General features: G+C 31.9%; 1 protein-coding gene across 1 annotated transcript; it reads right to left on the bottom strand.

The window, feature by feature from the left end:
* Positions 1–258: 258 nt before the first annotated feature.
* LOC143057366 (uncharacterized) lies at positions 259–2,548 on the bottom strand. Its single transcript, XM_076230671.1, has 4 exons — positions 2,485–2,548; positions 1,799–2,065; positions 835–1,316; positions 259–534 (listed from the first exon to the last, which is right to left on the bottom strand). Exons 1-4 carry the CDS (start codon positions 2,546–2,548, stop codon positions 259–261), a joined length of 1,089 nt encoding a protein of 362 aa, XP_076086786.1.
* Positions 2,549–12,989: the final 10,441 nt, after the last annotated feature.

Raw genomic sequence — 12,989 nt, 5'->3', positions numbered from 1 at the left:
CTTGTAATTTTTATCCTGCCTGAATTGTTCTGTAATTACTTTGGCGGTTAGTTTTCTAAAATGAATTGTTACATATGTTTAAAGCAAACACTACATTATGGATTTTTCTCATTGTTGAAGGCTGTACTTTTGCCTACAGTTGCTAACACCCACTTCATTTGAACATTGGTGGATATTAGTCTCAGTTGCAATCATACCACAGCTCCTTGTTTTTAAATTATCATTTTACATGTACATGAAACATATATTTTTTCATCTTCAATTACATAAGAAACATACCTGTAAAGTAATGACATGACCATGCCAGTCTTCACTCTTCCAAATAAATCCTTCCAGATGGTCCTCTTGATTAACTCCATCAGCTCTTGCCTTTTGTGCCGCATCACCTCTTTCTACACTAAGAGCATCTCCCCCTAACAGAAGTGGCATCATCTTCCGCTGTCCATCTCTCGGCACATACTGTTGTAGATGTTCAATAACTTCAATCATTTCTTCTGTTTTGTTTTCATCTTTTTCCATGATTCCCAGAGGTACCTACAATGAAGATATATTTTTTGAATTTGAAGAAAATATCTTTATCAAAAATCAAAATTACATGGACAATATATATATAAAAGTTGTAATCTAAAACTTAGAACAATTACTAAAATTTCAAAAAAAAGTCTATAAAAATATATCAATTAAATATTCACACATATATATATATATATATATATATATATATATATATATATCAGTTGTTTAATTTTGATGTTAACTTTTATTTCACGACAGATGTACAAACGTATTCATTATTTTCATTAATTAGCTACATTGTAAACTGTGGATACTTACAATAACACTTTTTTTCTTCGACTCCTCTGTATACTGGTGGGGAATGTGGTAGATAACAAATTCTTTACAGTCCTTCAAGGCTGAAATATGGTCGACTAATGCCCTTTGAATAAGTATATTACAGTCTTTGTATAGTGCCTTGTAATCTTCTGCATTTGGAACAAACGCCTCATTTGGGACAGACAGTATGTCTGCTTGTGGGTGAACAGAGTCTAAATCCTCTGATGGTGCTCTGTCTTTCACTGCAACAGAATGGACTAAGTTGAAAACTTTGTTTGATGTGTCCATTGTTTTATGTCGTGCTTTTGTATTCATGTTGAGGTTGTCCATTATAATTTGAAAAGAAGGTTCAGTTGTTGAGTTACTATCCTTGGAATTTACTGTTGTAAAAGGAGAGTCAGCTGCTGTTAGTTCAGTGATAGGTTCTTCATGCTGGGATGTGTCAGCTGGAATTGGTGTAGACTTGACCATGTTGACTGCCTCTATAATACATGTAATACAATGTATTAATAAAATGTCCATTTTTTAAAATATACAAAATATTTAACATTTTCAACACACATCTTTTTGACCACATTCGCATATATCAATGTATATAAGGTATACACTAGTAGCTGTTTAAAATTAAAAATTATTTCAATATTAGATTGGTTAAATCTTTCATAAAAATTCCATATGCTTAACTACTTTTCATAATAAAAATATATAACATAAGTATGCTAACAGAATAAATATGTTATTTTATTTGTTGTCTAAAGATTTTACCAGAATCAAGATATCCCGATATAATAATAAATGTTTTGTAAAATACATAAAGTGTAACTACATTTGGTTTTACTTGGACAATCATCTCATTGGCAATCATAGTACAACATGTACCACATAATATATCTATATTTTTATAATAAAAAGTATGATTTTGTTTAATTAACTTATAAAAGAAATGAAGCTGGTTTATATGTACCTTTAACTGATTCTTTATAACTGGGTGTTGTCATTGGGCATGGTTCAGCTATGAACATTGGCCACGGTGATCCTTCATTTATAGAACTGGGTGTCGTCATTGGACAAGGTTCAGCTATGTACATTGGCCACGGTGATCCTTCATTTATAGAACTGGGTGTTGTCATTGGACAAGGTTCAGCTATGTACATTGGCCACGGTGATCCTTCATTTAAAGAGCACTCACTCATTATGTTCGCCTCGTTAAATCTTGAACCCTGATGTAATCCTGAAATGCATAATAGGAATATGAGTTTTTTGCATTCTTTCGGTATCAAATAAAATGGAAAGAAAGTCAATCAAATATTAACACAGTCACAGATTCATAAAATGTGCACAGTTACATTGAATCACCTGGAAATAGTAAACATGATAGTTGAAATCTGTATGCTTTAAAATTGACAACTTTCTTAACCAAAAACTTGAATTAAATTTAAACACTCAAATACATTACATACAGTTCATGTAAACAGAAACTCTTGGTTGAAATAAAAAAAACAAAAAACTTTTTAATGAATTAATATAGAAATAAAAGCTAAAACTTATCGACACTCTTCTTTTAAAAGTACTGTATATAAAAGCTCAAGAATTAAAGTGAAATCAGTTTCCCCTACGAATGTGCTGATAAAAATGGGCAAATTGTAATACCTGGTTCTGCATGCACTGGTTTCACTAGTACTGGTGTCTGTACAGAAGACAATGAGGATTCCATTGCTACATGTACTGTAGAATCATCTTCCAAGAAAGTGGACAAGGCATAATTATGATCATCTGAAATGATGTATAATAATGATAAAAAAGTGAATTGCTCATATATGTACATGTAGAAATGTGGTTGACAAATGAGCATATAACTATTTTCCATGTACAAAATATGTATACCTAAACATAAAGTTAAACATAAATGTATACAATCTATTTAAATGTTGAAGCATCCCTAATCATGCCCATGGACTAATTTTTCACTCATAAATCAATTAATGTACATATAGGCATCAAATTATACATGTTATAGTCAGATTAACATGTGATTAAATGGATACTTTTAAACAAAGATGAAGATTGTCTCACTGGTAATACGTAATACCACGTCTTCTTTTTATGTGTGCAATTTGTCCAATGATTGGTGTTAGCCTGCCTGCTCAACATACATAATGAAAAATATAACATACCTAATAACGTCATAACTTTGTCTTTATCTTTTGCAGCAGTAGCTAACTTTTGAGACCACATTTTTACTGGCAGGTCAAAGTCCTCACATATAACATCAACATGTCTTACTGCAGATTTGTATGAACTGCTCAAACCAGCTCGGTTGAAGGAAGTGTACACCTAAATAATAGAAAAGTATCTGTTAAATACATGTGCAATGTCATGAATGTGCATACACTAAAATACATATTCATTTCATAAGATATAAATGTACCAAAGAATTAATCATGTTAATAGGTTAATGTTTACTATATTGACATTTTTGTTTTTAATAAAATTCAACAATGTTGAATATAATTTTACATTTGTGACTGTCTATTCAGTATCTTTCATCCTATATTTTCTAATTTTTTCATGGACATGTATTAATCTAAATGAGGTTTTATTCAAGCTTTATGCTCAATGTTAAAGGTTGCTATGTCGCCTTCAATGATAAATAACTGCTAACATTGTATATCAACAGCATTTGATCTTCCATAACAGTTGTCTCATTCAGCTTAATATCACATATATAAATATACATGTATAATTTATATAAATACATGTACATGAACAAGAACTATGAAAGATTTAAGTTTTGTGTATGTCCTTAAATTAATCATTTTTGTACATACCTTTGTTCGAACATGACCTCTGAACATCAAAATGCTATTTATCATTTGTAAAGCTCCCATATGCATGTTTCTGTTAAATAACAGTATTGCCACACTTGAAACAACACGAGGAAGCTGCTTCAATTTACTAGGTCCAGCAACTGTATGAAGGAAATCCATTGTCAGAGGACATACACTTTCCAACTGTTTGCAGGCAGTCTTCCATGAAAATTGTTTTATGTTTTTTGTTCGTAATACACAATCTTTGTATTTGCATATTTGCTGAATCTCTTGACTTATCTTCTTTTTAATGACTTGGTTGAGGTCATTCTTCAGTTCTTCAATTTGAAGAAGATGATTCAGAGCTGTTTTGTACTGTTTTAATACTAGTGTTCGGCATGCTAGTTTGCTGTGGCCTTTAAGTACAGTATTCCTTGTACTGCCTTTAAATCCAAGTTGCACCTGGAATGAAAATAAATGTATTCAGTATTGGTCTAAAATCCAAACATTGGGTTAACATTAAAAATAATTAAGGAAATACATATACAGATGATTGTACAAAGTACCTACATGTACAAATATTGTAATACATGTACATACATGTAATTCAGACATTTAAAAAAGGGGGGTGTTCCAACTTTATGTCCCCCTTACAAATGTATATTAAATGTGTTTAGATATATATATTAGAAGTATATATGTAAATGACTAAATGTACGTTGTCGTTGATCTTTATACCAAAATTTTTGTTAATAATTTTAATGTATTTTTCACCTTTATATTGTACATGTAAATGTTCCAGACCATACAAGTATTTGGACCGTAAGCGTACGGTCCAGACCGTATACGTATACTCGTACGGTCCGACCATACGCGTACGGTCGGACCGTATGAGTATACGCGTACGGTACAGCTGACCATACATGTTTTGGGATCATATGCGTTAAATGTTAACAAACATTTATCAAAATCTTTATTTTTAGTTATACAAATTGTTATTATTACAATTAGATGGATAAAGTGAATAAGCGAACAATTAAAATTAAATATTTGTTTAATTTTATATCCGTGAATCCTATTTTGTTACTCTGGCCCAAGATGACACAATTGCTTCTACAAGGAACGTCATATATTTTTAACATTAACATGTTTTGTTCATGCATGTTCCTTTGCATATGCATTTTTGTAAAGTTCCTAAATATTTTACATGTAAAACAATTGTCCTCCCACATTATGTTTACTTCCGATAACTTCAATTTCAATGAGCATACTGGGCTGTAATTAATGAATTACTGACATGCTAAGTACAGGAGATTAACAGATTAAATAAGCCTGATTTTTTACAAATAATTAAAATATTAAGTTTTTATTTCAATAACTATTCAACTTTTTATATTAATTTGAGATATAAGTTATGTTGATCTGTTATATACATTTGTATCTAATAAACTTGACCAAATTCTTAATATTAGTCAGACCGTACGCGTACGGTCCTACCGCATGCGTATATTGAAAAAGTACGCATACGGTCCAGACCGTACGCGTACGGTCCAAATACTCATACGGTCTGGAACATACATATTAATTTATTAGAGATACAAGTAAAGTCGTGCACTCTTCATCAAGTAATTGAGTATGATGATTTGGTGCATGTAGACCTAATTTTGTATAGTCATGATAGTGATGTTGCAGTATTAAATACGACTGAGGCTAATTATTTGGAAGGCTAAGCTTACATGCCAAATAAAATAATAAATGTACACAGTTACACTTTTCTGGGTTGTTATATCCTCCTCAGATCATAAATATATTAAAGCATACCTTAACTCTTGGCCCAGGGCTTGCAGATATTTTTTTCTTGGTTGTATTTGGGGTCTTCCTTGGTGAATTTGAGAAATTCAATCTCCTTCTGTTTGCTTTTGGTGTTGATGGGGTACTAATTTCTTTCCCTTTGGAGTACACCCAGATTTCATTGGAGTTAGGCAACTTCTTGGTCTCTTTTTAATTGATGAAATCACTATCTCCACAGGCACAGACTGATCATGGTGAACAGGCAATGATGTACATTCTAGATCTGTTTTGATGTTCTCAAAATTCAGGGAAGCAGCATTCTTCGAATTCTCTGTAAGATTGTTGAAACGTTTCTGACTCCTACATATACCCTGTAATGTAGCAAAGCACTTACTGCACACATAACAACTTTCTGCACTGTCAACATAACAACGAAGTGTTTTTTCTGCAATCCCGTATGAAAACGATAGAGTTTTGACAATATCAACATCTCCCTGAAGTTTATCAACATCTCTCCTCACGTCTTTAGATGAACTGAACACGTGTGAACAGTGAAGACAGGTGCTTCGGGCCATCGCTCATGTTTACAAACATTTATTTCAACTCCTCCTACTTTTTGCGCCAATTTCTATAGACAATAAACCACAATGCAACTCGTTAATTTGAACTTCCGGTTGACGCGTTCTGATTGGGTATGCATTCAGGCGTTAATGGAGTGATCGAAGTGATCGTAATATAACGACTGGATTATTCGGGTTAGTATCATGATAATTCTAACCTGTCCTCTTGTAGGTTACTTTGTATGTTATAATTGGCTTATGCTTGATTTTTTAGATACAAATAACTCTCGCTTATAATAATGAGTGATATCAATTTTCATAAAACACACCTTGAAATTATAGTTCACAATGGCAAGACCGATATTTATAGACAAGGTAGTATAATTATGATTGCAAATACGGATATACCAACTTATCCTGTTAATTTAAAAAAAAAAACAAAAAAAACAAAAAAAAAAAACGAAACAAAACAAAACCTAAAAGAAAACAACTATTATTGTGACTTAATTAGCAATCTTAAGATTAATTCTTCGGAGTACATTTTTGTTCTTTGCAGCCCCCAAAAAATACCTTAGTATTGAGTAAAATATATAAGCCTTCATCTTATACTAGAGCCAGAGAAGCTTTAAGTGCAATATGGTTAGACAAAAACAATTTAGTTTGTATAGTTTACGAAGAGGAGGCGCTTCTCAACCGCAAACAACGGTGTTTCAGATATGCTTTTCAAAGTTAATGGCCGTTGGCGAGCCGAATATTCTAAAGACGGATAGGTGAAAGACAGTCTGTTTCTTATACCTTAGCATCTAATATACACTCTTTCGCCTTTTGTCTCGACTGGATGCTGCAAACCTACGTCCCATAGTATATTTGTGTTTTGTGTTATTAAGCCTTGTATAGAAAAGAAATGCTTTATGTTCGGTTGAACCCGTGAAAAAGAACATAAATAAATTTCTTTTCGTTATAAGGCTTAACGAATACCGTTATGCGTAGTAATTTGCACTGGTGGATTCACCCGTGCATTCCTAAGCGGGAATTAAATCAGTCGACGGTTTGCATTCAATCAGTCTACACGTTTAATTCAATTGCTGTTAAGGTCTGTTTGACTTTTATTATGTTTTTGTTTAAAAAAACACTTGTTGTTCTATTGGTACTGTCTTTCCCACGTATATTAAGATTATTCTTATAGAATTGTACAATTCAATAGATGCTGCTGCTGCAAATGTATACTGTCCAAAGTTACAGTATTTAATCAATTTATCTTTTTATTCATTTAAATGTAGTTGCGAATTGTTTCTAATTTTTGTAATTATATTTTGTAGATTGTTCAGGCTGTTGATCATACTTCTAGGGAAGAGAATGTGATAAGGACCGTTTTTTGGCGTAACACCTGCCACTCTAATTTTTTTTTCTTTTTTTTTTCCACCTGTTATTATGTTCCGAATGTTTTATCAAAAGACTGGATGCTGCAAACCTACATCCCATAGTATATTTGTGTTTTGTGTTATTAAGCCTTGTATAGAAAAGAAATGCTTTATGTTCGGTTGAACCCGTGAAAAAGAACATAACCAACATTATGCTCTTTCGGAAGCAATTTTGTACAAAAATTACCAATTTCGTCACCTAAAAGGGGTCACTATCATAAAAAAAAAACGCACATATGATTTAATTTGTACTGACAAAATAATTGTCACATAAAAGTGTTTTCAATTGAGTAGAAAAGTATGCATACAATCTCCATGGCAACCATCTTTTTTGCATAGCAACCTACTGAGGCTGAAAATATTTAATGATGAGTTTTAACAAAAATGTACAAAATAAGTAACTTGAAGCCTGCTGGTGATAAAATAAAACACAATAACAGTTAAATTGTGCGTTAAGATATGCGAAACTCTCCTTATCAACACTTATTCATGACATAAATGCCTAGTAACTAACTGATACTTTAAAATACCCACGCTCAATTCATGGATAACAAGCACAATTAAAAAGTATAAATACCGGATAAAAACTAAACTAACATAAAAACATCAATTATGCATCATGTGCATAATGATCTTATATTGAAAAATATCTTATGTAACACTACTTATTGCATAGCAACCATTCAAACTCATAATCAAAAATAAACTAACAATGCCATGGCTATAAACGAAAATGACAAACATGCAATAGTCAATAAAACACAATACGGAAATTAAAGATTAAGCAACCCCAACCCCACAAAAAGCTTTGGGGTTATCTCAGGTGCTCCAGAAGAGAATGTTGATCCTGCTCCACATGTGGCACCCGTAATTAAATTATATTATTTCATGATAATTCAACAAGAATCAACTTTATTCGATGATTGTATGCATTCAATCTTTCTTTGAAACAGCAATACGCGAAAAATTGCATAGGCTCTTGTGGGAAGTTGTGACTGGACCAAGATCCAAGTGTAATGGCATACGATATAGTTACAGGGGAGGTAACATTTATTTGACGCTGATAACGTAAAATATTGTTTTCGCGACTTCAAACTGGAAAATATATTATCATTCAAACTAATAACGTTTGTATGAAGATTATTTGTATCAAGTTTCAAGAAAGTGTCAATAATGCATTTTTTTTTTACATTAATAAATAAACAGCAAAAATTCGTTTTTTCTACATTCATGAATATTTGATAAATATGAGTTATTTAAAAAAAATCATGAATTTAAAGATTTTTTTTATTATAAAACAGAAATTACAGATAATTTAATGAAAAACAGCTTGTGTTTGATATTTAAAATAAAAAAAAAGTTATGTATTTCTTTGAATGGAAAATTAAGTCCACAAATCCAAAAATGTGCAAACATCTGAAATTTCGACCTTATTTTACTCAAAAAGTAGCACATAAAGGTATATATTTTATTACATATTTGATTTTATCAGGACTGGTATTAATAAATAGGCAAATTTCATCAAAATTTCAATATGGGATCAAAACTGTATTGTATGCCCTAAAAACACTTCTCTTTGATTTTTCAATACTAAAGGAGAGGGTGACAATAAATATTTTCGGCCCTCTGCATTCGAAAATAAAGTCATAATACAAGTAAGATTTAAAAATAAGTCAACATTACCAAAATTTGCCAAGGAGATACATGTATGGCCTTTCAAATTACATAGACAAACCGATGTTGAATTACTGCAGCTCAATTGCTAATTGCCATTGACCCATAAAGAGTTATTGGCCTTTGCAGAAAGTTTTTCAACACTTTTAGTAAACTTTGTAATTTTTTACAAAAATAGCTCCTGCTAAATATCTGGGCCAAATAAAACTAAATTTGGTCTAAAATTCAATGTATAATAGCCTGTTGATTTATCAATAAAGTTATCATACTTTTGATAGACTTGTATAATTTTACTTTTATGTTTTTTTTCTGCAATTTCAGGGTTTAAAAAAATGGCTGGTATCATACCTCCCTCTGTCATATAAGATTGTCAACAAAAATACTCAATTGACTTTATTGTAGGGTTGTCATTTCAAACAGAAATTAAAGTGAATATTATTATTTGATCTATTATCTTTTTAAACTTTTGGGATTTAATCTTTACAGAGCCCCGTAGGTGCCATGTAAATATAAAAAATTCGTTTGCTGTAGATTTAATCAGGTGCGCAAAATTCGTGTGCATGACTTTAAAACTGGTGCTCACGACTTTTTAAAGCATGTGCATGACGTGTAACGTCATCCGAACGAATTTATATTGTGCGCATAAGTTTCAAAAATTTGTGTGCATAACTTTCAAAAATATTTCGCACGACTTTCAAACTTGTGCGCTCCTCCTTATTGAATCAGTCTACTTTGTTTGAAAGTCGTGGTCACTAGATTTTAAAGGACTGCAAACATTTCTTGGCTTCGAATATTGGTATGATTTCGTCTTAGTCGCCGTCATCGTCATCAGAAGACACATTTGCTTTCCAGACAATAACTTTGATTTAAGAGAATGGATTTCTATGAAATTTTCCAGATGGTTCAATATCAAAATAGTTAGCTTGGGATTGATTTTCGGGGTTTTGGTACCATCAGGTAAAGAAGAATCGGGGACCAAAAAGGGACAATAAGAAGTTTTTTTTGCATTTTCCTGACAATTACTTTTATTTAAGTGATTGGATATCTCTGTAATTCTAGCACAGGGTACCATACTATAAATGTTAAGTTTGGGGGTAATAACTCCAAGAGGGATTAAAAATATTTGTTATAGGGGGGTGGGAGTGTCATATATTTTTTGTTTTTTCCCATTGATCATTTCTGATTTATATATATAAAAAAATTAAGTTTTTCGTAATAGTCAGAAATCTTCAATTGAATAGTATTGCGCAATAATGAGAAATATTCAATTGCCCAGTATTGGACAATATCACAATGTTGCACAATATCAAGAAATCTTCAATTACACAGTATTGCGCAATAGCAAAACATCTTCAATTTTACAGTATTGCACAAAAAAATTTCAATTGCACATAATTGCGTCATAGTAAAATTGCCAAATAACAGAAAATCTTCAATTACACAAGTTGTTGCATTAGCAAGAACTGTTCAATTCCACAGTATTGCGTAATAAGCAAAAAAATTTCTGATCGCAAAGTATTTTGCAAAAGCAAGAAATCTTTAATTGAAAATTAAGCAATAGTTGGTATAAAAGTTAAAAAAAGAAGATGTGGTATGATTGCCAATGACACAGCTCTCCATAAGAGACCAAAGTGACACAGCCCATACTGCATAGTCAGCTATAAGAGGCCTTGAAATGACAATGTAAAACAATTTAAAAGAGAAAACTAATGGCCTCATTTAAGTACAAAAAAATACGAAATACAAATATGTAACTCATTAACAAACGACAACCACTGAATTACAGGCTCCTGACTTGGAACAGGCACATACATACATAATGTGGTGGGGTTAAACATATAAGCGGGATTTTGCCTATTTCAAATTTTAAGATCTTTCGCCACATTTATTATGTGTCAGAAACCTATATTATGTCAAAAACTTGATCACAATCCATTCAAACTGTATCAAACTTCAATAGTGTGTCCAAAAATGCACCAACTGTTTAGTGTTTTACCTCAGCGGTCGTATCAGGCTTCTATTGGCGAAGCTTTTTTTATTTAAAAGTTGTGCACAAGTATAAATTCGGTCTGGACCAGATTAAACCTCTGGCAAAAGAAAATATCTATTTTATTTACATGGCACTTAACATGCTTAAGGGACTAAATAAATGATTGACAAACTCTTCATATTTGTAATTTATTTGGTGATCAATCTCTGCATTACATTGTCCCGCAAAATTGATCAATGTTCTTTCGAGTTGGCATTGATGAAAAGTTTGTATTCTTCGCAAATATATTTTAATCAGAGTTTTTTAAGAACTAATTTATCAGAAATTAGAGACATCACATGAATAGAAAAGAATGTATGATATTGGAATAAATTTGACCTAACAGTACTTGTATTCAAAACCGTCCCTGATGGGGGGGGGGGGGAACCCGAGGAGATAGGACCTTCAATGGGACTTTGGGTCTAGTTTGGGTTCGGGTGTGATTAAGCTCGGGATTGCAGGATTTATCTTTTCGGGATGAGGGATTTAAATTAATTTAAAGTTGGGACCTCAGGATTTATTGTTTTCAAGCCAGGGATTTCGGAATGAGGACCCCTTTTACCCCTACCTCTTTATACTAATACAGTAGATACAACATTAATGCAGTTTAAGTTAAAGTTTTAGGTATATTCCTTCCATGGATAGATATCAGTTATAAAATGAGAGAAGAGTCAGTAAAATGACAGATTTTTTTTGTGTATTAAATGTGCTCAAATAAGGAGTTGTGGTATAATTGCCAATAAGACAAATACTCACAAAATACCAAAAACTGATGTGTCTACTATTGGTCTACTTACAACCTTCTACATTGAGCAAACCCCATAGTCTATAGCAAGCTATAAACAATGATAAAAACCAGCAGCATGAACAAATATTTAAAGCAAATAAATTAGAAAACCCATGCATTATTAAGGCTTTAACTATAAACTAAGACAAAATATTTATGGCAGACTTTGAAAATTGAGTCTGAAAATGGGGTATATGTCAAAGAGACATTAACTCAACCAAATGACTACCACTGAATCACATACTCCTGAATTGGGACAGGCACTTACCTTATGTGTGAGGTGAGGGGGTAATTTGTTTAAAGCTTAACCCTACTAGTCTTGAACAATAGTGTAAAATTTCGAACCAAAATGGTTCAGAAACTTCAAGCAAATACCATGTAAATGGACTGATTTTAAAAATCAACAGGTTTTAATTAAAGATGCTTGACCATAGTTGAAATAAAACAAATGATTAACATTTAGGTTACTTTAATAGGATGTTGTGGGTACGTTAATTAGAAAAAGAAGTTAGATCTATAATTATAGTGAATTCTAATCAGACCAACTCTGTAAAGTTATCAACTGTTGAACATATAAAAAAATCTCATTTGAGTAATTGGAAAGGTTGGAATAAATGAACTTAATATTTAAAACAATCAAAATCATTTATGAAATTCAGGACTTAGTATTACATTAGAGGGGCATAACCAGGGTTTGTGAAATAAAACAGGGTTTAAATTGTGAATTTTAAATGCCCATTAATTTGGTAAAATTTTTAGACATTTTAAACCAATTTCAAAAAAAAAAATGAGCCCCTCCCCCCTTTTTTCAAACCCTGAATCCACCTTTATTAGTCCCCAGTACTTGATAATTGGCATACTCCATCTATAAACAGTTATATCATGAAACAAAACAGTGTAATAATGTTAGTAGATAAGCAGTAGGGTGACGCCAGGTCATCTCAAGTCGTCACCCCATATCTGGCACTTCAGAAAATTCAGAAGAAATGGGGAAAAAGGCATTTTTGAAACCGTCAGCAAAAATATTCTCTTAAGAGTCTACCCAATTTTATTTTTTTGATTAACAGTATAGATATTTAATATTAG

The sequence above is a fragment of the Mytilus galloprovincialis genome, chromosome 13 (assembly GCF_965363235.1).
Source record: "Mytilus galloprovincialis chromosome 13, xbMytGall1.hap1.1, whole genome shotgun sequence".
In the NCBI taxonomy this organism is placed as follows: Eukaryota; Metazoa; Mollusca; class Bivalvia; order Mytilida; family Mytilidae; genus Mytilus; species Mytilus galloprovincialis.
Note: the sequence above shows the minus strand (reverse complement) of the source record. Positions and strands in the feature narration are given on the sequence as shown.

What these genes read in the sequence shown, in the direction of transcription:
- LOC143057366 (XM_076230671.1), bottom strand. Translation starts at nt 2,548, where the DNA reads ATGGAATCCTCATTGTCTTCTGTACAGACACCAGTACTAGTGAAACCA. An exon ending in ACCAGTGCATGCAGAACCAG is followed by an intron (nt 2,066 to 2,484) that starts GTATTACAATTT and finishes TATGCATTTCAG; the next exon opens with GATTACATCAGGGTTCAAGA. An exon ending in TTATAAAGAATCAGTTAAAG is followed by an intron (nt 1,317 to 1,798) that starts GTACATATAAAC and finishes CATGTATTATAG; the next exon opens with AGGCAGTCAACATGGTCAAG.